This window comes from Natrix helvetica, assembly GCF_964273705.1.
Source record: "Natrix helvetica genome assembly, chromosome: 4".
NCBI classification, from domain to species: domain Eukaryota; kingdom Metazoa; phylum Chordata; class Lepidosauria; order Squamata; family Natricidae; genus Natrix; species Natrix helvetica.
The window spans coordinates 170,658,391-170,685,019 of record NC_138550.1 but is presented as its reverse complement, the minus strand read 5'-3'; the positions used below and the strand labels follow the sequence as shown (position 1 = coordinate 170,685,019).

General features: G+C 50.3%; 1 protein-coding gene across 1 annotated transcript in view; it reads right to left on the bottom strand.

The window, feature by feature from the left end:
• Positions 1-26,629, bottom strand: part of ZC3H3 (zinc finger CCCH-type containing 3) — a 193,390-nt gene that overhangs the window by 14,027 nt on the left and 152,734 nt on the right. The window contains exons 9-10 of the mRNA XM_081951954.1: positions 25,713-25,844; positions 5,180-5,349 (exon numbers count right to left, since the gene is read on the bottom strand). Of these exons, the coding sequence (XP_081808080.1) occupies positions 5,180-5,349; positions 25,713-25,844 (302 nt within the window). The remainder of the gene's footprint in view (positions 1-5,179; positions 5,350-25,712; positions 25,845-26,629) is intronic.

Genomic DNA, 26,629 nt, shown 5'->3' with positions numbered 1-26,629 from the left:
TAGTGACCGTTCTAAACCTCTTCATTTAGTGACCGTTCGTACCCCCTTTCGCCTGCTTTTGGACTGAGCAAGAAACCTACGATTCTGTGACCACGGAGGATGCGAAAGGCACCCCGAGAGCCATTCATTTCGTCTGGAATGCCAGAGGGCAGGGAGGCCAAACTTTTAGACACCAGGGGTCCAAACTGAAAGGACATCCATGGGCACAAACGTGTCCCAACATGCACATTCACAGACAGGCATGAACGTGCGCATGTGCGGACATGCCTGCATGCGCAGCAGAGACCCCAGCTAGCTGGCAGCAGTGTGCCAAGAGGTCAGATCTTTTTCTTTCGTGAGCTTCTGTTTCGTGGTTTGCAGGGGAACAGAAGCTCACGAAAGAAACGCCACGGAGTCTCCTGACCGAGGCTTCCCGAGAGCATGAAGCAAACTCCTGGTCCCCCAAAAATCCCCTTTTATTCATTGACTGTGAATTCTGCTCCTTCACATCCAGCAAAGTCTTTCGAGGGAGGATTTACAGTCACAGACCTTCTCTGCCTTGGAGAGCTGCCAGGCCGATATCTGCAAAACTTGGCAAGGAGTCTCGGAGAATCACGAGCCAATTAAGAGAACTTGTTGTCTCCTGCAAACTCCCCTCCCCTTTCGCTCCTCTTTTCTTTCCTCTGGGAGGGGCCATTCATCATCCACCTATGGCCTTACTCCCAAGTCGACCCCTGTTCTTTAGCTGCTCCCTTCGTCTGGCAGCTCTGCGCATGCGCCCACTGGGAACAGGCTTCAGCTGTTCTTCTGCCCCACTGATCTCTGACTCTGAAGGCAACTGATAACTGGCATACAGCCCTGGCCCCCCCTCTGCCTCCAACACAGAGCCCTCATCAGAGCCTTCCCCAGACTCCAGGACTGGCCTAGGTTCCTCCCCAACCCTCCTCACTGTCCGAATCTGCTGCCAGCTCTGCTGGCGGGCCATAGGTTTGCCATCACGGACATAGGGTTTCCTGCTTGAGCAGGAGGTTGGACTAGAAGACCTCCAAGGTCCCTTCCAGCTCTTTGTCATTCTCTTTTTACATTTTGATGCTGCCCGGAGGCTGACAACTCCAAGCCGGATGGGTTATCCTATCAAAGGGCCCGAGATGCAGCTACCAACCTCTGGGACTCCGTGTGTCAGACATTCAGAGAAATTGTGTGGGGCTGCAGGCCTCCTTCGCAGGGAAGGTTTGTTCCTGCTTGACCTCTAGCTGCTCTGCACAGCCGCCTGCTCCCATGCGCTCGCCTGGCCCTGCCCCAAAGGCTGAGCATGGGAGGAAGAGGGATGTGACGGAGGAGAGGGTCCCTCTGCCGTCGCTGGCAAGAGGCGTCCTCTCTTTTCTTCTTGGGAAGCCAGGAAGATTTATAGATCACCAGATCACCTTCCACATCAACGACTGATTTAAGGCTGGGACTGCCATGAGCTGCAACAACAGATCGGCTGTGGGGGAAAGAGAGACCCTTTGGCACAGCTGGCTTGCCTCTCTTGCCTGCTAGGAGGACTGCAGCACAGGGAATCCCCGACTTACGGCCACAATTGAACCCTGCTAAACGAGACAGATGTTAAGTGAGTTTTGCCCCATCTGAAGACCTTCCTTGCCACCGTTGTTGAGTGAATCACTGCAGGTGTTAAAAGTTAGCACCACGGCTCCCCATGGGCCAGGAGGTCGCCAAAGGGGATCATGTCACCCCGGGACCCTGCGACCGTCGTAAGTATGAGTCGGTTGCCAGCTGTCTGAATTTTGATCGTGTGACCACGGGGATGCTGCAATGGTTGTAAGTGTGAGAAACGAGCCAAAAGTCATTTTTTCCCCAGGGCTGTGGTAACTTCGGTCAGTAAATGATCTGTTGTAAGTCGAGGACTACCTGTACAATCAGTTAGGGCCATGATAGGGAATCTATGGCTCACGAGCCAGAGGTGGCACACAGAGCACTCTATGCTGGCATGTACGCCATCGCCCAGCTCAGCTCTCCGTGTTCTGGCCCCCCAGCAGAGCCGGCAGGAGATTCAGACAGTGAGGAGGTTGGGGAGGAACCTGGGCCAGTCCTGGAGTCTGGGGAAGGCTCTGATGAGGGCTCTGTGTCGGAGGCAGAGGGGGGGCCAGGGCCGTATGCCAGTTATCAGCTGCCTTCAGAGTCAGAGATCAGTGGGGCAGAAGAACAGCTGGAGCCTGTTCCCAGTGGGCGCATGCACAGAGTTGCCAGATGAAGAGAACAGCTAAAGAACAGGGGGAGACTTGGGAATAAGGCCACAGGGGGACGGTGAATGGCTCCTCCCAGAGGGAATAAAAGAGGAGCGAAAGGGGAGTGGAGTTTGCAGGAGACAATTAGTTCACTTCATTGGTTTGTGACTCTCCGAGACTCCTGGCCAAGTTTCTCAGATCTCGGCCTGGCAGCTCTCCAAGCCAGATGAGGTCTGTGACTGTAAATCCTCCCTCGAAAGACTTTGCTGGATGTGAAGGAGCAGAATTCACAGTCAATGAATAAAAGGGGATTTTTTGGGGACCAGGAGTTTGCTTCGTGCTCTTGGGAAGCCTCGGTCAGGAGACTCCGTGGCGTTTCTTTCGTGAGCTTCTGTTCCCCTGCAAACCACGAAACAGAAGCTCACGAAAGAAAAAGATCTTTGTGTCGTGCTGCCACCGGCTAGCTGGTCTTCGGGTCTCTGCTGCGCATGCACGCATGTCCGCACATGTGTACGTTTGTGCATGTTTGCGCATGTGCACGCTTGTGATTGTCTGCAAATGCACATGCCCACACATGTTCGCATACGTGGACTTCCATGCGTGCATGCATTCATGCACTTTCCAGTTTGGGCACTCGGTGTCTAAAAGATTTGCCATCCCTGAGATAGGGAATGAAGGGGGAGGGGGGGGAATGGACAACAGGCCAACATGGCCCAGAACTCATGGATAATTTGACTTGGGAATCTGCACCGTTTGTGAGAACGGCAGAGTCCAGCACGCTTGCTATAGGGGAGGCACCAGGAGGCCACCGATGTTCTTGGATGATCAGAGACCATCTCTCCTTCACTGGGCCGGTTTCTGCTGCCCAGAATGGCTGGCAGGCGAGAGTGATGGATGCAGGGCGCCCACTTCTAAGACTGCGCCATCCGACAACCATCACCGATTCTTTCAAGGGTTTTCCTTCCAGAGCGACACAGGCCATCCCAAAGGAGGCAACTGGACTTTCTGGTTTTTCCTTTTGAAGAGGTTTCGCTTCTCATCCAAGAAGCTTCTTCAGCTCTGACTGGATGGGATTTATATTTCTTGCAGACAGCTGGGCATTTGCTTCCTTTTAGAGAGTCACTGAGGCCACTTGGAGTTTTACCTGTGTCCTCAGGGTCACCTGAGTGGTGCAAATGGTTCCTGTAAGTCTTGCAGTTTCTTTTCCTCTGGAAATCCATTTCTACTCCCACGCCATTCATCCCAAATCGTATAGCTAAGTGTCCTTTTAGAGAGTCATTGAGGCGACTTGGGGGTTTATCTGTGTCTTCAATTGTCCCAGAGGTGCTTTTTCAAGAGGCAACTGGACCTTCTGGTTTTTCTTTGAAGACGTTTCCCTTCTCATCCAAGAAGCTTCTTCAGCTCTGACTGGATGGTGGGGAAGGGAAGGTTTTTTACTCCTTGCAGACACAGCTGGTCATTTGCATCCTTTGAGAGCAGTGGGTCTCAACCTTCCCAATGCCGCGACCCTTTAATACAGTTCCTCATGTTGTGGTGACCCCCAACCATAAAACTGGTGTCTCGGTTCCTATGACGATCGAAAATATGTGTGTTCCGATGGTCTTAGGCGACCCCTGTGAAAGGGGCGTTCAACCCCCAAAGGGGTCCCGACCCACAGGTTGAGAACCACTGTTTCAGAGGGTCCTTGAGGCCCCCGGAGGATTATCTGTGTCCTTGGGGTCACCTGAGTGGTGCAAATGGGGGTGGAGCCTTCTTGGCACTGCTGAAAGGACTTTGTGTTGTAGACTGGAGATACATGTCATATCCTTCTCCCTCTGTTCAATTTTGACATAGATGGCCTCTTTGACCCCTCGTTCAAACCAGGTGACCCCGAGGACATAGAAAAACCTCCAAGCGGCCTCAAGGACCCTCTCAAAGGATGCGAATGACCAGCTGTCTGCAAGGAGCATCAATCCTTCCATTCCTCACCATCCAGTCAGAGCTGAAGAAGCTTCTTGGATGAGAAGGGAAACGTCTTCAAAGAAAAACCAGAAAGTCCAACTGTCTCCTGAAAAAAGCCCCTTTGGGACAACCATGACCTGGATGACCGAGAATCTCCGTAGACCGTAACATGCCACGTTCTGAAGAGGTTCCCTGGCCAAGAAGCAACAGCAATTTGGCACAAACTCTCTTTCAGATGTTGATATCATTTGGTGGGATGGCACAACGGCCGACCCATCCTGGCTGACTCATCCCGGCCAACTCTCTGTGGGAACAATTTCAACGTGGGATAACCGAAGAGAGGGACCGGTAGAACTGCAGCTCGTCCCGATCTCGAGGACTTCTCACCCTGCTGCAATTCACTTGTCCCTCTCTTGAGTTGCCCCTCATGGTCCCCGAGGCGAGTCGTTCCAGGGTGAGTCAACCGAGACAGGTCGGCCACGGAAAATTGTCCGACACCCCCATTCAGGCACCTTCCTCTTTTAAGGTTCCCACCATGGCTGCAGGGCCAAGTGTCAATTTTGATTTTGCTGAGGGGCGAGGGAGAGGAAGAATGGAATGTATACGCTCAATGACGAGGCAACAGCCATGGGAACCAAGGACACTTCAGCAGGCGTCTGCCAGAGCCAAAAAGGCTTTCTCATAACAATATTAAGAAACACAATTGGACGATGTGACCTGCTCTAATAGGGAGAGGGAGAATCTATACTGTAACTACACGGGTTTGTGCGGGAAATAGCTAGAGCTGGTTTTGCTTTTGTACGTGCCGAAATGATGTGCTCAATAAAGCTTTGCCTAAGGAGATTGGATCGTCTCCGTCGGGCCTGCTTTGCATGGGCTCCTCAGTCGGGACCTCGATACCAAGACCAAGAAGAGCAGCAGTGATGCCAGCCTGGCCACGGGATAAAGACCCATTCTTCTGACGCCCCCCCCCCCCCCAGGCTTCCGGTGGGGGAGAAGAGAGAGCGATGGCAGCTCCCGAGGAAGCCCCTTACCTCCAGGTCTGCTTCGCATAGTTCCCCTGCTGAGGTGGGCAGGAGTTTCTAGTGCCGGCTTCCTTGGCCAGGTGCCTCTTCTGGGGATGCTGGAGTTTGCACTGGGAACCTTTAGGGCAGACGCCATGCTTGGAGAAGTCCGGACACACCAATGTGTGTTTCTTCTTGCACTGAAAAGGAAGACAACATCAATCAACCACCTACGGAGAAAAGCAAGGAGGGCCTTCTGGAGCTTCTCCAGAGAAGGAACTCAAGCGCTTAGGGAAGCTGCTCAAATATCTGAGGTGGCTTCCCAAAGCTGGCCACCCGCCAGGCTGGAGGAGCTTGGAATCGAAACGGGGACAGGGTCCAGCATCAACGTTACGGCCAAGGAACCTTATCGGATAACCTTTTATGGGCTAGAAACACAAAGGGGATGAATGCGCCTGGTCTTGAATTGCACCTTCAACCAGGTCCATGTTGATACAGGAAATGCAAGACACACAAGTGTGTGTGTGTGGGGGTGAATTTGTATGCTTCAGTGTAGAGATCTTCAAACTTGGCAACGTTAAGACTTGTGGACTTCAATTTCCAGCATTTCTGGAATTCTGGGAGTTGAAGTCCACAAGTCTTAAAGTTGCCAAGTTTGGGGACCCCTGGTTTCGTGTGTGCCCAACTCACGTTGAATCCACTCATTGAAAAGGCCAAGGCAACCTGTAGCGAGCATCATGGAAATGTCACAAGACCAGGCAGTCCTCATCTTATAGCCATCTGTTTAGTGACCATTCCAACAGAAATTCCAAAAGAATTCCAAAATTCTTTCTAGAAAGCCAAGGTCATCCTTTGTCTCTGCACCTGACCAGAACTGGATGGGTGGAACTGCCAGCATGGCAATGGGAGATTGGACCATGGGATGGACTTGTGGGTGTGGGGGCAAGATCTTGAACTTTCAACTGGGTGGGGAAAACTGGGAAGCTTTCAGATTCGGGTTTTCCCAGATGTGCCAACATGGCTCTCTTAATCAATTGGAACTTTGAGCAATACTTTCCCCCGGACTCTGATTTACTTTTGGATGCTATTTGGAACCCTGACACTGGGATCTTTGTCTGTGCCGACTGCTGATTGGGTGGGTCCTGCCCCATTTCAGTTGCTTTCAAAAATGAGGCCCCCAACCAAGTACGTGCTAAGGCTGGGACCTCCAAGAAGTTGGACTATTTCAACTGGGTGGGGAAAACCGGGAAGCTTTCAGATTCGGGTTTTCCCAGATGTGCCAACGTGGCTCTCTTCATCAATTGGAACTTTGAGGAATCCTTTGCCTCGGACTCTGATTTACTTTTGGATGCTATTTGGAATGCTGACACCTGTATTCACCCACCAATTGAAACCGGTCCATTTTCATATCAGGATTAAACTAGGATCAATCTCCTCGCTAGAAAAAGAGAGCATCCGAGAAAAAACCTTAGGAGGAAGTCCCCATTTCCACCTGTTGATATTTCAAAAGGAAAACCATGAACACAAAGAGCATCAAAAACTCCCTGACGGAAAGGAACCTATGAAACAAGACATTGCGCGTAGCAGGCCTGGCTGGCTAGGAGTTATGGGAACTGTAGTCCAACTTCTTGGAGGCCAGAGCTGCAGAAGGTCAGAAGTTAGCTGGCTGGAGAATTCTGGGAGTTGAAGTCCAGAGGTCTTGAAGTTGCCAAGCTTGGACACCCTAAAGTAGATCAGACAACCATTTGACCAGAATGGTACAGGATCTCCTGCTTGAGGAGAGGGTTGGGCTAGAAGACCTCTAGGGTCCCTCCCAACGGTTACTCTCTCTGTGAGAGGACCAGAGGGGATTGGGAGATACTAAACGCTCCCCACTTTGCAGCTGAAACATGACCAAATATGGACGGCAAAAAGAGGGAGACAGGATGATAGTTCGAGTCCCTTCCTGGAAATATGGGAAGACGTTACATCCAAATGCGCTGGGGGCTAAATTTACACGCCTGCGGTCCGCTTTCAAACCCGAACGGGGAGATTTGCTTTGAAGTGCCTCCTTCTGCTTCTGCTTGATCCATCAAGAGTCCTGGCGGGTTGCAAGGAGGCGTCCTCTGGGGTTACGGAACTAATCCATCAGGCAGGCGCTGCACTCACACAACACCAGCTGAGGCTGGAGAAACACACAACAGCTGGGCAGAGCCAAGCCAGCTGCCTTCGCACAGCCTCCACGTGTCCACCTAACCTTTGTCCGAGCAACCTCGAAGGCTGAGCGGCCAACGGAGGAAGGAGGGGAAAGGGCTGCGGCTCCGACGGATGTTTTAAAGCAATTTGGGGGGGCATGGATGTTATGCGCGCGCATAAGTAGGCAGAAGCTGTCACCTCTTAGTGGCGAGGACAATTCAATCCCTCTGACGTCAAGGGACAGGCTGGTGTGGAGCCGGGAGTGGCAGAGAAAGCCAGTGTCTGGGGAAGGCTCTCCGTGCCAGGCAAGCTAAAAATACAGATGCCCCCCCCCCCCCATCCCCCGGTCCTCCGTGGCTGGGTATTTATACGGGGTGCCCCTCCTCATTAGAAATTGAAGATGCCGCCTTGGTCCCGGGTGACGAGGGCTTTTCTCCACTTGAAATCTTTGGTCTGGCCACCCTCCCTGGGGAGGAGGAGGAATGCTGGCACGCTCACCCAGGAAAATATGTAACCGTACCCGGGTAACAGGTGAAGTGGGATCTGTTGACCAGCCTCTCTGCTCTACCCAGAAGGGAACCAACTGGGTGCCCAGCTAATCCTGGGTCTGTGCTCTGCCTGGGGGGCTCTAATGACGCCATAGCTTGGCTTGCAGAAGAAGAGAAGGGGCCCCGGAGGTCTCCTAGTCCAGCCCTCACTCAAGCAGGCCATCCTATGCCAGGGTTTTCCAACCTTGGGAACTGTAAAGCTTCAGGAGGCTGGCTGGGGAATTCTGGGAGTCGAAGTCCACAAATCTTGACGTTCCCAAGGTTGGACACCTCTGTCCGATTCCATTCTGGACCAATGCCTGCCCAATCTCTTCCCCAAAACCTCCAGCAATGGCTGCCCCAAAAGTGTTCTTCCGAAAGGCAACTGGACTTCCTTGGCTGTTTTCTTTTTCTCTGAAAAGGTTTCGCTTCTCACTCAGGAAGCTTTCTCTGTTCTATGGAAGGACGCTTGGAGTCCCTCAATGGACAAACGGCTGCAAAAGTGGATAAGACTTAGCAGAGGCGGCTAAATGGGCTCCTTTGATTAAAGGGGGGGGGGGAACAATCCACAATTATTTTGGTTTTGACTTGGAACCACTTCTGGACTTTGTGCTCGTGGTGGTGGGGAAGTGAAACTTTGATTTCGGATTTTTACCGCTTAGATAGGTTTGTTGTTATAGAAATGGCTAGTTTATACTATTATGTCACAGTAAAAAATCGAGGTTTCATGTTATCTTATTCTACTGCATCAAAGGGAATCGGAAGTCAAGACCGTTTTTTTTCTTTTCTTTTTTTTTCTTCTCCTTCCTCTATTTTTCCTACAATTCTCTTTTGTATTTTATATTATAGACTAATAACAATGAAAAAAGAATCCCCTTCAGTTCTAAATGAATGGCGGGGACTTCTTTGCAGTCAGTGTTAGCACTTAAGAATATAAATCCTTCCATTCCCCAACCTTCAGTTAGAACCGAAGAAGCTTCTTTGATGAAAAGCGAAAAGTTTTCAGAGAGAAAACTGAGAAAGTCCAGTCGCCTCCAGAAAAAACACCTTTGGGACAACCACGACCTGGAGGATGGAGAGACTTCCAGGGTTGGGGCATTCGCAACTTCTGGAGGCAAGCGGTTCCACTGATTAATTGTTCTAACTGTTGGGAAATTTCTCCTTCGTTCCAGCTTCCTTCTCTCCTGGATTGTTTTCTTGTTTCTTGTCCTGCCTTCAGGTGCTTTGGAAAATAAGTTGACCCCCCTCTTCGTTGTGAAAGCTCCTAAAAATATTGGAAGGCTGCTATCACGTCATCCCCTCCATGGCAACACTCCCTGGTCTGCCTCCTCCAGGCCATTGTCGGATGTCAATCAGGCCTGGGTCACGGTGAAGAGGCCAGGGGGGGTGGGGGGTAGAGAGGGACGGACGGACGGACGACAGTCTCATCCGAGCCAGAAGAAATGCTGCCCTGCCACGCCTAACAAGAGACGCAAAATTGCATGCCGGGTAGAACTACGCGCCAACGATAAGCATCCACCGGCCCCTTGGGCAGCGCCCAACAAAACATACAGAGATTTGGTTACTGTCAGCCTCCAGCATGTCAGATGAGGTGAGGAGGAGGAGAGGAGGAGGAGGGGGAGGGGGCTTAGAGGTGTAAGGGGGCCATCTCATTCTTGGAGATATTTGATCCGGTTCACCTGTCGGGGAAGCTAATTTTACTCCTCTGGCCAGATCCTGGACGGCTGGACGGCCGGCTGGACTATAAAAAGGAAGAGCAAACATCTCAAGGGGCAGAAGAAAATCCAGCAGGAAGTTCAGGGTGGGGAAGGGGAGGGCAGAATGAGTGGATGGGAGGGAGGGGGAGGGAGGGAGGAGTCCCAGGGCCGTTTCTTACAGAAAGGCAGAGCGGCAGAGGGGGAAGGGGCCTGGGAGGTCTTCTAGTCCAACCCCCTGCTCGAGCAGAAGATCCTAGACCAGGGATGGCCATCACATGCCAAAAGCGGGGGGAGCTTGGGGGGTGGGCCGTGCGCGCGTATGTCCACACCCATAATTCTATGCACCCTCCTATGCGCAAGGAAGCCTCTGGAGCCGAAAATGAAGGCCGAAGTCAGCTGGCCAGCACGTGCATTGGAGCTGTGCCCTAAGAAATGGCTCTGCATGCCAACTGTGGCATGTGTGCCATAGGTTTGCCATCACGACCCTAGACCGTTTCAGACAAGTGGCTGCCCAGTCTCTCCTTAAAAACCTCCAGCGAAGAAGCAACCACAACTTCTGGTGGCAAGCTGTTCCATCGGTTAATTAATTGGTTAATTACCATTCCGGACACATGTCGGTCCAATCTCTTCTTAAAAACCTCCAGTGATGGAGAAGGAAGGAAGGAAGGAAGGAAGGGAGGGAGGAAGGAAGGAAGGGAGGGAGGGAGGGAGGGAGGGAGGGAGGGAGGGAAGGAGGGAGAATAGCAGAATAACAGAGTCAGAAGGGACCTTGGAGGTCTTCTAGTCCAACCTGCTGCTCGAGCAGGAGGCCCTGGGAGCAGACAAGTGGCTGCCCAGTCTCTCCTCAAAAACCTCCAGGGAGGAACCAACCACAACACAGGCCTTAAAGCAGGGAGGGAGGGGGGGGGGCTCTGGGTTTTCGGGCCCTGCCAATGTCCGGAGGAATTTCCTGTGAGCATGGAGAGCCCCTCCAGCTCACCCACAAAACCATCTTGCTGAGATGGGCTTCCCGGTCTGCTCGGGGGGCTAGGAGTTGCCTCCAGAGGCTGTGGGTGCTCCATCACTGGTGGCTTTTATGGAGAGACTGGGCAGCCACTTGTCTGGAATGGTCTCCTTGGCCGAGGGCCGGGATGGTGAACCTGTGGCATGCAGAGCCATATCTGCCGGTAGGCAAGCCGTCCACTCCAGCATGGATGCGCGTACCGGGCAGCTGATTTCCAAACTTCCAGGATGCCTCTTGGGTCAGGTTTTCACCCTCTCCAGGCTCCGGAGGCTTTGCCCCCCCCCCCGGAGGAAATACCAATCTCAGCTTGGAGGCGAGCACTGCGGTGCCCGTGTGTGGGGGGGGAAGAGTGTGTGGGGATTGTGCATGCATGCGCGTGGGGGGGCATGCTTTGTATTATGGGTGCTGGCATGCACATAAGCTCTTGCACACAAGCTTTTGGCATCCCAACAAGAAAAAAGTTACCTACGGCCTCCTGCTTGAGCAGTGGGTTGGGCTAGAAGACCTCCGAGGCCCCTTCCAACTCTGTGATTGTGTATTCTGCTGTGCCACCGTCCTATGCCCCCCAGGGCCTGGCCTTTGCCAGGAGGGCCGTTTGGGAAAACGAGGGTCCGGGCACCCAGCGACAGGGACCACGTCCATCCCTCCGCTTTCTTTCATCAGCCTGGCATCCCCCTCTGGCAGCAGCCTGCAAATGCTGGGAAATCCCGGCTTCCTGCTCGCCAGGCTCCCTGCTGCACCCATTGCCCACAGCTTTGCCCCCGGCCCCAGGGAGGGGAGGAAGGGGGAACCTGCTCGACTCACAGATCCTGGATTGGGGGCCTGTCTCTGGGTGGCAGCCTCATGTTAGTTGTTTCGTTGATAGGTATACTGACAAACAGGGAGGGAGGGAGGGAGAGAGGGAGGGAGGGAGGGAAAAAGAAAAGACGGAAGGAGGGAAGGAAAGAAAGGGAAGGAAAAGAAAGGAGAAAGGAAAGGAGAAAGGAAAGGAAAGACTGAGGCCCATGTTAGTTGTTTCGTTGATAGGTATACTGACAAACAGGGAGGGAGGGAGGGAGGGAGGGAGGGAAAAAGGAAAGACAGAAGGAGGGAAGGAAAGAAAGGGAAGGAAAAGAAAGGAGAAAGGAAAGGAGAAAGGAAAGGAGAAAGGAAAGGAAAGACAGAGGGAGGGAGGGAAGGAAGGAAAGGGGTAGGAGAGGAGAAGGAAAAGGAAAGACGGAGAGAGGGAGGGAAGGAAGGAAAGGAAAGGAAAAAGGAAAGGAGAAAGGAAAGGGAAGACAGAGGGAGAGAGGGAAGGAAGGAAAGGAGAGGAAAGCAAAAAGGAAAGCAAAGATGGAGGGAGGGAGGAAAGGGAGGAAAGGAAAAAGGAAAGGAAAGATGGAGGGAGAGAGGGGAAGTAGGAAAGGGAAAAGAAGGAAAAGAAAGGAAAAAGGAAAGGAAAGACGGAGGGAGGGAGGGAGGGAGGGAGGGAGGGAGAGAAGGATATCATACCACCTCCCCCCTCTGCCTGGACACCGTCCCCAGGGTCCTCCCCTATTGTCCCGAGGCAGCTGTTGAGTGACACCAGAAGCTCAGAAATGGCCCTGGTGACATTTGAGGAGGGGGTCACCAGCAAAGGCAGGGGCGTTAGCAGAGACTGGGGCCTGTTGACCCTCTCCAGCCAGTCTTGGCAGCTCAGGCCGGCGCTGCCCCCTGCTGCAGGAGGGAGTCTCCACCCTGGCCTGTTTCCTGGCTCTCAACCCATGATTGGCAGCCAGGATGGAAGCGGAGGTGTAGGAAATGACCTGGCTGAGACGGAAGGAGGGGTCAAACGCATCCTAAGTCTCGAGTCCCTTGGCGCCCCCAGGAGATCTAAATTCATCCCACTTGGAATTCCCTTGACTCTCCTCTCATTTGCTTTGGCTGTTCAGAGTTCAGATTCTTCTAACGGAGGATAAATCTGCAAAAACCCTATATAGTCATTTTTTGAGCTGCCTGGATCTCCTGATTTCCCGTGCTTGAAAGGAGGACTTGCTTCGCCCCGTAATGACCCAACGGAGTGGGCCACTTAATGGAGGCCGGCCTTGGGACTTGCTTCCCACATTCCAAGGTCCGTCCACTGCTGAAGGCATCGGGAGATAGAAGGAAAAATCAAATGTGCAGATGTGTACACTAAACTGGCAGGAATTGCCAATATCTCAGGAGGCCTTCTCAGGATCCAGAAGGATCTTGATGGATTTGGTCCCTGACCAACAAAATGAAATTGTATGTAGAGAAAAGTCAGGTTTTACACTTAGGAAGGGACGCGGTGGCTCAGTGGCTAAGACGCTGAGCTTGTCGATCAGAAAGGTCGACAGTTCAGTGGTTCGAATCCCTAGTGCCACGTAACAGAGTGAGCTCCCGTGACTTGTCCCAGCTTCTGCCAACCTAGCAGTTCGAAAGCAGGTAAAAATGCAAGTAGAAAAATAGGAAACACCTTTGGTGGGAAGGGAACAGCACTCCGTGCACCTTCGGCATTGAATCATGCCGGCCACATGACCACGGAGACATCTTCGGATAGTGCTGGCTCTTCGGCTTTGAAATGGAGATGAGCACTGCCCCCTAGAGTCAGGAACGACTAGCACATATGTGCGAGGGGAACCTTTACCTACACTTAGGCAAGTAAAACGAAATGCACAGGTACAGTATAGGTGATACCTTGTCAGTAGTAGTAACTGGGAGAGGGATCTTGGAGTCCTAGTGGACAACCATTTAAATATGAGCCAGCCGTGTGCAGCAGCTGCCAAAAAAGCCAACGCAGTTCTAGGCTGCATCAACAGAGGGAGAGAATCAAGATCACATGAAGTGTTAATACCACTTTGCAAGGCCTTGGTAAGGCCACACTTGGAATATTTGCATTCAGTTCTGGTCACCACGATGTAGAAAAGATGTGGAGACTCTGGAAAGAGTGCAGAGAAGGGCAACAAAGAGGATTAGGGGACTGGAGACTAAAACATATGAAGAACGGTTGCAGGAACTGGGAATGTCTAGTTTAATAGAAAGAATGACTAGGGGGGACGTGATAGCAGTGTTCCAATATCTCAGGGGCTGCCACAAAGAAGAGGGAGTCAAACTATTCTCCAAGGCACCCGAGGGTAGAACAAGAAGCAATGGGTGGAAACTAATCAAGGAGAGAAGCAACTTAGAACTGAGGAGAAACTTCCTGACAGTGAGAACAATTAATCAGTGGAACAGAAGTTGCCTCCAGAAGTTGTGAATGCCCGGAAGTCACAACTGGAAATCTTTAAGAAGAGACAGGATAAACATTTGTCTGGAGTGGAAGAGGGTCTTCTGCCTGGGCAGCGGGTTGGACTAGAAGACCGCCAGGGTCCCTTCCAACGCTGTCATTCTGTTATTCAAGTCAAAGCACCTTTGAGACAACTATGGCTTGGACGATTGAGAATCTCCATGGATGTTTAGGCGGCTATGGGGAACTGCCCCATTGTTGTAGGGGACCTGGCTGGAAGGCCCTAGAAGTGCTTCCCCAGTGCCCACCCAAAGGCCCTTCAGCAGAGGGTCTTCCCAGGACCCCTCCCTCTCCACTGACACCGAACCCACCCACCTTCCTGCCTTTGTCCTTTGCAAAGTTTAAAAAACAAACATATATATATATATTGCAGACAGCTGGTCTGTGCTGTCTTGGACACACCGAAGAGAGAAGAGGGAGGGAGGGAAGGGGGGGGGAAACGAACGAGAAGAGATTTACTCCCGTTCTAAATTATTCACACGAAAAGGGACTGCGCATCTTTAACAAGCCATCGTTTTATGAACAAGGTTAACATTTTTACTTGATTCAGTAGAATATTATAAACTCTCCGGGGCCCATTTGAGGACTTTCTACGTTGCGCAAAAAGGAAGGCACTCAGCACTTTTGATATTATTTAGAGAATAAAATTAACCCTCCACAGCCCAGGCTGGGTATTTTCTCTCCCCCGTTAAATATGGTGTGCTCAGCAATTCCATTCCCCCCTTCCATATATTTATATATTTATATATCTATATATATAATTACAGGCTGCTATCCATCATCTCCAGGAGAATGTTTTTCTGACACTCCAAAAGTGATGCCGTAAGCACGTTGGCTAATAGAATAAATATTCTAAATATCTCTTTTGTATTTTCATTTAAATTGGAATATTTTAAAATAATTGCAGGCGGGCCAGCCAGGCGCCGGGGCTGAGGAAAAGCAACCCAATTACGTTCGCTTCCATTTAGGACGTCGGGGTATCTCGCCACAAAATGGGCACCTCGTCGGGACTCGGCTGCAAAAGGCGGTCAGTTAGCACCGGGTAATCGGCTGGCAGGTCCCGGTGCCAAGCCCTGCCTCTTAAGAGGCCTCCTCCTTCTGCAACGCTGTCAGTCATCCTTCGGCTGGCTGGCAAGGGGCCTCTCCTGGGATCCTACCATTTTTGAACGGTGATGGGGAGAAGCTTCAGGTAGATGCCTCTACCACCAAGCCTGGTCCCTCTCCAAAGGTTGCTGATTTTACTGGGATGGGAGAGGAGATTCAAACCAGGCGTTTTAATGATGGAGGGACGGAAGCAGTGGGGTACCAGAAGGTCCCTCCTTAGGCCCAGGGCCCTTCAATATCTTCATAAACGACTCAGAGGAGGGAATAGAAGGGGGACTCCTCAAATGTGCAGATGATACTAAGATGGCAGGAATTGCCAACACCCTGAATAGGCTGAAGATCCAGAAGGATCTTGACAGACTTGGACCCTGGGGCCTATCTAACAAAATGAAATGCAACGTAGAGAAAAACAAAGTCTTACACTGAGGCAAGAAAACCCAAAAATGCACATATAAACTGGGTGAAACCAGGCTCTTAATAGCAGGGACTGTGAGACCGTGTGCGATGGCAGCCAAAAAAGCCAACGCAATCCTAAGTTGCATAAACAGAGGGATACAATGAAGATCAAGGGAGGTATTAATACCACTCTCTAAAGTCTTAGTAAGGCCACACCTGGAGTCCTGCACCCAGTTTTGGTCACCACACTATAAAAAAGAGATTGAGACCTTGGAAAGAGGGCAGAGAAGAGCAACCAGGATGATGGGGGGACTGGCGGCTCAAACAGATGATGGACGGTTGCAGGACCTGGGCCTGGCTAGTCTAGGGAAGAGAAGGACCAGGGGAGACAGGGGAGTATCTTCCAATATCTGAGGGGCTGCCACAGAGAGGAGGGGGTAAAACTATTTTCCAAAGCCCCCGAAGGCCAGACAAGGAATAATGGATGGAAACTGATCAAGGAGAGGTTCAACCTGGAAATAAGGAGGAATTTCCTGACCGTGAGAACAATCAACCCATGGAACAGAAGTTGCCTTCAGAAGTTGTGGGAGCTTCATCCCTGGAGGCTTTCAAGAAGAGACTGAACTACCCTCTGTCAGAATGTAGGGTGTAGGGTCTCCTGCTTGAGTGGGGGGTTGGACTAGATGACCTTCAAGGTCCCTTCCAAGCCTGTTAATCTGTAAGAAGGAACCACAGCAGACTCGGATGACGGTCAGTCAACCAGCAGGCCATCTCTGTCTCCAGGGGGCGGGGCTGGTCAGTCCAAGGGGCTAAGCTGGTCCATCACTTGCAGTGGTCATAGAGCAGAGACAACTGTCCTTCTCCTGGGGGTCCCAGGCGGGAGTCCTTTGTTTCAAGGGATGCTGAGAGATCGGCAGGACCTTCCAGAACAACTCAAACCTTTTCTTGCAATCTCCAGAGTTGCTTCCTAAGGAACGTTGGGACTTTCTAGGTTTGTCAGAGGGGAAGACATCTTCCTGTTCACCCTCCCCCAACTTCGGGGTCCTTGGTGCTCTCTGAGCTTCGTGGTTTTCTTGCAGATGTTTCATGGCCCAACTGGGGAACATCATCAGTGCTAGAAGGTGCAAATCCCACTCTCTTTTAGCACTGATGACGTTACCTACTTGGGTCATCAAACGTCTGCAAGAAAACAACCAAGCTCAGAGGGTACTAAGGACCCCACAGTTCTCCTCCTCCTCCTCTACTCCCTTCTAGCACAGATGATGTTACCTAGTTGGGTCATGAAATGTCTGCAGAAAAGCCACCAAGGTCAGAGAGCACCAAGGACCCCACAGTCCTCCTCCTCTTCTTCCTCCCTACCACTGATAATGTTACCTAGATGGGTCAGGAAATGTCTTCAAGAAAAAAAACCAAGCTCAGAGAGTTTCAAGGACTTCTCCCCCTCCCTCCTCCTTCTCTTCCTCCTCCTCACAAACCCCACTCCCTTCTAACACTGATGAGGTTACCCTAGTTGGGTCATGAAACATCTGCAAGAAAACCACCAAATGCAGAAAGCATCAAGCATTCCTCCCTCCTCCTCTTAACCCCTAGCACTGATGATGTTACCTAGTTGGGTCATGAAACGCCTGCAAGAAAACAGCTAATCTCCAAGAGCACCAAGGACCTCACAGTCTCCTCTTCCTCCTCTTCCTCTACCAGCACCATTCCTAAAACCCCACTCCCTTCTAGCACTGATGATGTTGCCTAGTTGGGTCATGAAATGTCTGCAAGAAAACCACCAAGCTCAGAGAGCACCAAGGACCTCACAGTCATTGTCGTCTTCTTCTTCTTCTTCTTCTTCTTCTTCTTCTTCTTCTTCTTCTTCTTCTTCTTCTTCTTCTTCTTCTTCTTCTTCTTCTTCCTCCTCCTCCTCCTCCTCCTCCTCCTCCTCCTCCTCCTCCTCCTCCTCCTCCTCCTCCTCCACCACCACCAGTACCATTCCTAAACCCACCTCCCTTCTAGCACTGATGATGTTGCCTAGTTGGATCTAGTTGGTCTGCAAGAAAACAGCTAATCTCCAAGAGCACCAAGGACCTCACAGTCCTCCTCCTCCTCCTCCTCCTCCTCCTCCTCGAGCACCCAGGACCCCACAGTTCTACCCTGAGCTACAGATATTCTCTTCTATGGCTACCACCCAGCTACCCTCTGCTGGTAGCCATTGGCCTATCTGTCCACTTTGCTTACTCCTTTATCTCTTGCCCTCTCTCATCCCCGAGAAGATCGCCGCCTGTTCCAAGCCCTCGCCTGGTGGACAACTTGAGGGTCACCCCTGGGCTGGCATCTCCTTCCCCAATAACGGAAGGCTTCCTCCCTCCCACTTTCTAATTGTTCACGTCTTCCTGAAGACCGTCAGCACGAAAGGACGGGATGGTGGAATTGGCCCACTCGGCTATGCTTTTAATTAACTCAGCCCCCGGGCCCTCCTGGAGCATTAGCTACTCCGCGAATGCCAAATCCCCTCCGAGGAGGTTGCTGCAAGGACTCCGGAGTGTCCCCGGATCTCTCCGGCACTTTCAGCGCCTTGGATGGAGGAGAAGGGAGGGCAGCCTTCCCCGGGTGCAGCCGGTCAGGCCTGGAAGCCATCTTTTGCCTTGGGCCTTCCGGCCTGCCCCATTTCATGCTGTGGGAAAATGGGAAGCGGGATAATACGGAGTAGGGGAGATATATAGTCTAAATCACATTCCTTTCTCCGCAGAGTCAAGGACATCTTGCCCTGCACCTGGAGGGGCGTGACTGGGAGGCATCTCCAGTTGGGAGGGTGCGTTGATTGGGCCATGGGACGGACATGTGGGGGCTGGGCAGGGGCCTGGACTTTCTTTTGGGTGGGGAAAACCTGGGAGCTTTCAGATTCGGGTTTTCCCAGATGTGCCAATGTGACATCTGCGATAAAATGGAACTTTGAGGAACCTCAAGAACTCAGAGTCTTCTTTCGCTTTGAGGGGTTCCTTGGAACACTGACCTAGGCAGCCTGTCAGGCCTGCAGCCCTCTTTCCTTTCGGGTCTCTGGCCTGCCACACTTTCTGTTCTTCTACTGTGCATTTTCTATGGTGGGGAAATGGGAGGGGGGATTGTAAGGAGTGAGATGCCATGTAGCCATAACAACATTCTTTTATAGAAAGCCAAGGTCATCCTTTGTCTCTGCACCTCTGCACCTGAACAGGAACTGGATGGGAGGAAGCTGCCAGGGTGGCAGTGGGAGATTGGACCGTGTGATGGACTGGTGGGTGGGTGGGGGACAAGATCTTGAACTTTCAACTGGGTGGGGAAAACCGGGAAGCTTTCAGGTTCGGGTTTTCCCAGATGTGCCAACACGGCTCTCTTCATCAATTGGAACTCTGAGCAATCCTTTGCCTTGGACTCTGATTTACTTTTGGGTGCTATTTGGGACCCTGACATTCCCTTCATGCCATTCTGGCAATTCATTCACTGAAGAACAAGAAGCAACAGATGGGAACTTATGAAGGAGAGTGAAATGAAATGGGAGAATGAAAGAGAAATTTCCTGACAGTGAAAAGAATGAGCCAGTGGGACAGAAGTTGCCTCCAGATGTTGTGGGCGCTCCATCGTTGGGGGTCTTCAAGAAGAGATTAGACAGCCAATTGTTGTGGAATTGTATGGGGCCTTCTCTCTGAGCAGGGGGTTGGACTAGAGGACCTCCAAGGGCCCTTTCAATTCCCTTAGTCTGTCAATTAATCAGTGGGACAACTTGCCTCCAGATGTGGTGGGTGCTCTATCACTGAACGCTTTTCAGAAGGGACTGGACAAGCCCTTGTCTGGAATGGCATAAGTGTCTCCTGCCTGAGCAGAGGGCTGGACTAGAAGACCTCCAGGGTCTCTGTTATTTGATTAGTTAATGAGGGGAACGGCTTGCCTCCAGACACTGCAGATGCTCTTATCACTGGAGGCTTTAAGATGAGGCTGGGCAGCCATTTGTCTGGAATGGTATAAGGGGTTGGACTAGAAGACCTCCGAGGTTCCTTTCAACTCTGTTAAACAGTTTTTTTTTAAAAGAACATTTTTTTTTGCAATGTCCTTCTGTACACCTCAGTATGCATCCACTGTGAATATACTTTCCCCCCATTATTTCAGTTTCTCTATGTCTATACATACGATACTATTATATACATTTCTTAATTTACAACCCTTCATTCCATTTATACATGTTTGTTCATCTCTACCTATACATTGTTAATTCCTAACTCCTGTGTCGTCTTCATTTAGTCTTTCCTTAAGCTTTACACCTGTCCTCTAGCCATTTGTACCACTCGTTCCACACCATATAATATTCTGTTTCCTCCTTTTATTTCTTTTGTAAGTTTGTCCATCTCTGCACACTCTTAACACTTTCATTATAACATTCCCCTCTGATTCCCCTATAATACCACTTTATAAGTGGTAAGGCCACACTTGGAATCCTGCATCCAGTTTTGGTCGCCACGATGTAAAAAAGATGTAGAGACTCTAGAAAGAGTGCAGAGAAGAGCAACAAAGAGGATTAGGGGACTGGAGACTAAAACATAGGAAGAACGGTTGCAGGAACTGGGTATGTCTAGCTTAAGAGAAAGAAGGACCAGGGGAGACAGGATAGCAGTCTTCCAATATCTCAGGGGTTGCCACAAAGAAGAGGGAGTCAAGCTATTCTCCAAGGCACCTGAGGGTAGAACAAGAAGGAATGGGTGGAAACTAATCAAGGAGAGAAGCAACTTAGAACTGAGGAGAAATTTCCTGACAGTGAGAACAATTAATCAGTGGAACAGAAATTGCCTCCAGAGGTTGTGAATGCCCCAACACTGGAAGTCTTTAAGAAGATGTTGGATAGCCATCTGTCTGAAACGGTATAGGGTTTCCTGCCTAGGCAGGGGGTTGGACTAGAAGACCTCCAAGGTCCCTTCCAACTCTGCTATTGTATTGTATGTATGATGGTATATTCAACTCTGTTAATTCTGTTAATTACAGGCGTTTAGTCACCCCTATTCCCAGAACTATGGAGATGGCCAGGTAAGGGTCAGGCGTGGTTGGGCAGTAAAGCAGAGCAGCTGACCGCACCGCCCGCTCAAAGTAGGACATCATCCCACCAATTAGCCCACCCAGCTCTCCCCATGTGCAATAAACTCCTGTTTTATGGGCAGTGGAAGAAGGCTTGAGCCCAAAGGCACCCGGGATAGGACTCAAATCTGAGCAGTTAAATGCCAGTGTCAGTCGCCAGGCTCCCCCGCCTGTCATCAGGAAGGGCTGCAGGACTTAACTTTGATTTGAGTGTTTATTTATTTATAATGGCTTTAGTCTGCTTTTCATTAAAAGTAATCCCAAACTAGGTACAATTAAGCAGGCCCCAGCCATAAAGAGAGCTGTTGGAACAAAGATGATGACGACAATATGGTCAGGAAGGGTTGAATAAATGGGCCATCGACAGGCGCAGAGAAGCAGCGGGATGGAGGACTAGAATGACAGAGTTGGAAGGGACCTTGGAGGTCTTCTAGTCCAACCTCTTGCTCAGGTAAAAGACCCTACACAATCTGATGCAAATGGCTGTTCAGTCTTCTTCTTGAATACCTCCAGTAATGCAGCACCCACAACTTCTGCGGGCAAAGTATCCCACTCCTTAATTAACAGAATCACAGAGTTGGAAGGGATCTTGGAGGTCTTCTAGTCCAACCCCCTGCCTGAGCAGGAGACCCCCCAGACCAGAGATGTGCAACCTCGGGAACTTTGAGACGTTTAGACTTCAACTCCCAAACTTCGCCAGCCGGCATGAGGTTAACAGTAATAAAATTACATAGGAGCACATCATACTGTACCCTTCCACCTCTGTCATTCCATGTGCCAGCTTCTATGGTACCCATAGGATGAAAATATGTACATTTTGTAAGGTGTGAAGAATTCAAGACGTTTCCTACAAGCTATATGGGTGACATTTTAAAATACACTGATTTATAAGAATAGAATAAGTGTTCTATATATTAATATCTAGGCCCGTGATGGCAAACCCATCGCGCAAGTGCCAGAGGTGGCACACCGAGCCCTCTCTGTGGGCATAAGCGCCGTCGCCAGCTGCTTTTCTGGTTTCCAGCGTGCACATGCGCACCCGGCCAGCAGGTCTTCAGGGGTGCCAGAGCACATGTGCACCAGGCAACTGGTCTTTGGGTCCCTGGCGCACACACATGCACGGACGTTGTGGTTTGGGCAGTCGAAGGTTCGCCACCCCTGATCCAGGCCATTGATGCACCTAAGCGCAACATTTGTTAGTTGGAAAGCATCTGTTTTCCCCCTCTGTGTAAGCCCTTAAATGGCCAGAGGGTCAATAGGTCTCACAAGGAGCACTGCTCCAAATTTAGGGGAGGATAGTCTGCCCCAGAGTACCCTCCCTCACCCCTCTTGATGTGGGTGAAGGAGGAGAGTGCAAAAGTTGAAACTCCACATGAAGAAAACTAAGATCATGGCATCCGGCCCTCTCAATTCCTGGCAAATAGATGGGGAAGAAATGGAGGGAGTGACTGGTTTTGTTTTCCTGGGCTCCAAGATCCCCACAGATGGGGACTGCAGCCAAGAAATTAAAAGGCGCTTGCTCCTGGGGAGGAAAGCAATGGCAAATCTAGACAGCATCCTAAAAAGCAGAGACATCACCCTGTCAACAAAAGTGCATCTAGTCAAGGGGATGGTTTCCCCAGTTGCAATGGATGGCTGTGAAGGTTGGACCATAAGGAAGGCTGAGCGCCAAAGAATGGAGGCCTTTGAACTCGGGTGCTGGAGAAGAAGACTCCTACGAGTCCCTTGGACTGCAAGGCCATCCAACCGGTCAGTCCTAGAGGAGATCAACCCTGACTGCCCTTTAGAAGGCCAGACCCTGAAGATGAAACTCAAAGGCTTTGGCCACCTGATGAGAAGGAAGAAGGACTCCCTGGAGAAGAGCCTCATGCTGGGAACGATGGAGGGCAAAAGAAGAAGAAGGGGACGGCAGAGAAGGAGGTGGCTGGATGGAGTCTCCAAAGCAGTCAGAGGGAGCTTCAATGGACTCCAGGGGATGGTAGAGGACAGGAAGGCCTGGAGGAACGTGGTCCATGGGGACGCGATGCGTTGGACACGAGTTCGCAACTAACAACAACTCTGCCCCATTGAAACAGAATGTAAAGAGTGGGATATAATCCAATAAGTTGCCGGAATAAGATGAGCTGGCATGTGGGAAAGACCTTGGGTGATTCAGCCAGGAGATGCAGCCTGGGAGCGATCAGATAAGAGCCAGCCAAGCCCTCAGCTGCATCACGGAGGGAGGAAGAAGCTTAGAAGAGACCCCCCCCCCTTCGTTTCTCGGGAGGTAAAGGGGGTGGGGGGAGAGATGGACTTCCAGTTACCCCAGATTCCGCCAGTGTAGCTTCACAATAACGCAGGATTAGCCCAGCGAACGCAATTCCTATCAGGTTCAGCCCGCGAGGCTGACATGACCCAACTTTTATTTCCATTGTTTAGAATTCATACGATTCCTGGGAAAGACTTCTTGAGTTGTGGGATAATGTCGACTCTCACCCCCTTTTTGCAGACACGATGCCAATGTTCTGGCATTGGAGAAGAGGAGGGGGTCAACTTATTCCCCAAAGCACCGGAGGGCAGGACAAGAAGCAACGGATGGAAACTAATCTAGGAGAGAAGCAACCTGGAATGAAGGAGGAAGCTCCTGACAAATTAATCCGTGGAACAGCTTGCCTCCAGAAGTTGTGAATGCTCCATCACTGGAGGTTTTTAAGAAGTCTGTCTTGAATGGCACAGGGCCTCCTGCTCGAGCAGGGGGTCAGACTAAATGACCTCCAAGGCCCCTTCCAACTCAGTTACTCTCTTATTCTGATCAGACAAACACAAAGGAAAGGAGACAAAAGGGCCCCTTCCAGCCAAACGCACATCCTTTCGTGAATGCAGAGAATGTGCTGTCGTCAGCATATCGGTTTTGTTTAGTGTGCAAGCGTGCGCCAGAGTCTTCACGAGGAGCCACTGGTGTGCGACAGGCCTTTTCTCATGCTGGAGACCGGCAAATTCTTACCCATCTTAATTCTGTCAATTTTTTTTTTAAAGAAAACGAATGTCGGTCTAATGTTTTTTCAGGCAAATATCCACAAATAGGACGGGCTGTTAACGGGGACAAATGCAGATGTTCCTTGATGTACGACTTTCCATTGCCAAGCAAGCTGTTTGTTAAGCGAGTCGTGTTCAGTTTTACGACCTTTTATGCCACCGTCGTTAAGCAACTCCCAGCGGTTGTTGCTGCTTTTGTTAGCAATGGACAGAAGCTAATCAAGGAGAGAAGCAACTCTCTGGAACTAAGGCTTAGGACCACAACTGAGCCCAAGATTTCTCTTGCTACGTAAGACACTCCTTAAGTGAATTCTGCCCCGTTTTACAACCTTTCTCGCCACTGTTGTTAAGCGGATCACTGCCCCTGTTCAGTTAGGAACATGGTTGTGAAGCGAATCCGGCTTCCCTGTTTGACTCTACTGGTCAGAAGGACACAAAAGGGGATTATAATGCAATCCAATAGCAGAGTGGGAAGGGACCTTGAAGGTCTTCTAGTCCAACCCCCTGCCGAGGCAGGAACCCCTATACTGTTTCAGACAAATGGCTATCTAACATCTTCTTAAAGATTTCCAGTGTTGGGGCATTCACAACTTCTGGAGGCAACTTCTGTTCCACTGATGAATTGTTCTCACTGTCAGGAAATTTCTCCTCAGTTTTAAGTTGCTTCTCTCCTTGATTAGTTTCCACCCATTGTTTCTTGTTCTGCCCTCAGGTGCTTTGGAGAATAGTTTGACTCCCTCTTCTTTGTGGCAACCCCTGAGATATTGGAAAAATGCTATCATGTCTCCCCTAATCCTCTTTCTTGCTCTTCTCTGCACTCTTTCTAGAGTCTCCACATCTTTTCTACATCGTGGCGACCAGAACTGAATGTAAATATTCCAAGTGTGGCCTTACCAAGGCCTTATAAAGTGGTATTAATACTTCACGTGATCTGGATTCTCTCCCTCTGTTGATGCAGCCTAGGACTGTGTTGGCTTTTTTGGCAGCTGCTGCCCACGGCTGGCTCCTATTTAAATGGTTGTCCACTAGGACTCCAAGATCTCTCTCACAGTTACTTCTGTTGAGCCAGGTACCACCTATACTGTACCTGTGCATTTTGTTTTTCTTGCCTAAATGTGGAACCTTACTCACTTAGCACATACCCCCAGGACACTGCAAACGTCGTAAATATGAACCAGTGGCCAACATCTGAGTTTTAATCCCGTAACCATGCAGATATTTCAACGGTTGTCAGTGTGAAAAAAGGTGATAAGTCACTTTTTCCAGTGTCCTTGTAACTTTGAGCGGTCACTAAGTGGATTGTTAGACGCCGAGGACTCCCTGCATTTTACTTGACCAAAACTTGGAAGTAGAAAGAAAGAAAAGAATCTCCTTGCAATGGCTGGTTCTCCGCTTTCCTCAAGACCTTGTTTATCCTTTGTAAGGTTTCTGCTCAACAGCTCCAACACACACATTCACACACCCCGACATTCCCTGAAACAACAGGAGGAGCATCAGAGGTTGCTGAGCTGTTTCCCCACCCATCCACCCCCACCCCCTTTTTTTTTTTAACATCACCTTGGAAAACAGAAATGGGTCTTTGGATGACCTGGGACGCTGAGAAGAACCAACTAAACCAGCAACGTCCAAGCTTGGCAGCGTTAAGACTTTTGTCTACGGAGATTCTCGTAGATCATCCAGGTCATGGGGTCTGCCAGAGGGGCTTTCTCCAAAAGGCAGCCGGGATTTCTTGGTTTTTCCCCTTTCAAAACGGTTCTCTTCTCATCCAAGAAGTTGCTGAAGAAGTACAGACGCCGCGTGGATGAGAAGCGAGAATGTTTCCGGGGGGAGGGGGGGCAAGAAAGTCCAGCTGTTTTAGGGGAAAGCAACTTTGGGTTTAAGACTTGTGGATTTCAACCTCCCAGAATTGTGGACTTCAATTCCCAGAATTATGGATTTCAACCTCCCAGAATTGTCTATTGCAACTCCCAGAATTGTGGACTTCAACCTCCCAGAATTATGAATTTCAACTCCCAGAATTGCAGATTTCAATTCCCAAATTGTGAACTTAAACTCTCAGAATTCCCCGGCCAGCCATGCTGGAACTGCATAAGTCTTAAAATTCGCCAAGGTTGGACACCCCTGTACTAGCTGAAAAGGCCTCCTTGCCCTATTTCACCATGATCTGAAGGTGGTGGAGGAGACACGCCACTTCTTCACTTGAAGATGACTCAAGGAAAAGCACTCTACAGCCTTGGTCCTTGCAAGGGCCAACTAGAGAGGAGTTACACACTGGATCCATGGCCCCCGTCCTCACCTTCTCCCCCAAGGGACAGTAGCCCTTCAGGAAGTCTGAGCAGACCTCTGCTTTCCTGGACACGTAGACGTGGCTGTACGGGCAGTTGGCGTTGCTGCAGATTCCCTTCAGGAAGTAGGAGCAGACGGGCATCTGACAGGGGGAGGCAAAGAGAGAAGAGGGAGGATTGAGTGAGGACCTTCTGCAAGTCAGAAAAAACCAAGCAACCCCCAAACCCATCCCTCCACTTGGTAGGAACCTGAGAGTACCACTCTACGCTACACTGGTGAGGCCATATTTGCAATTCTGGACGTAGAGCAATGGAGATGGTTAGGGGGCTGGAGGATCAAATTTATGAAGGGTGAAATGTCTGCGGAGATTCTCCGTCCTCAGAGTTGTCCCAAAGGTAATTTGTCAAAAATAAATAAAATCCCTAGTCTAATTGGAATTGTCTGGAACAGGTATAAAATTCTAAGCAGAATGTTCATTTTGATTGTAGAAATTCTCCCTATCATTGATAATTGTAAATTTTCCCATTTCATGAGATCAGACGCAATCTGTTGCTTAAGTTTTTTTTAATGTATGTTTTTGTTTGTTTTAAAATAAATAAATATTTTTTTTAAAAAAAAAGAGTTGTCCCAAAGGTGTTTTTTTTTTCAGGAGGCAGCTGGACTTTCTGGTTTTTCTTTGAAGACGTTTCGCTTCTCCTCCAAGAAGCTTCTTCAGCTCTGACTAGATGGTGGGGAACGGAAGGATTTATGTTCCTTGCAGACAGCTGGTCATTTGCATCCTTTGAGAGGGTCCTTGAGGCCACTTGGAGGTTTATCTGTGTCCTCAGGGTCACCTGAGTGGTGCAAATGGTTCCTGTAGTCTGAAATTTTGTTTCCTCTGGAAATCCATTCCTTATTCCCACACCATTCCAAGGGTCTTCATCCCAA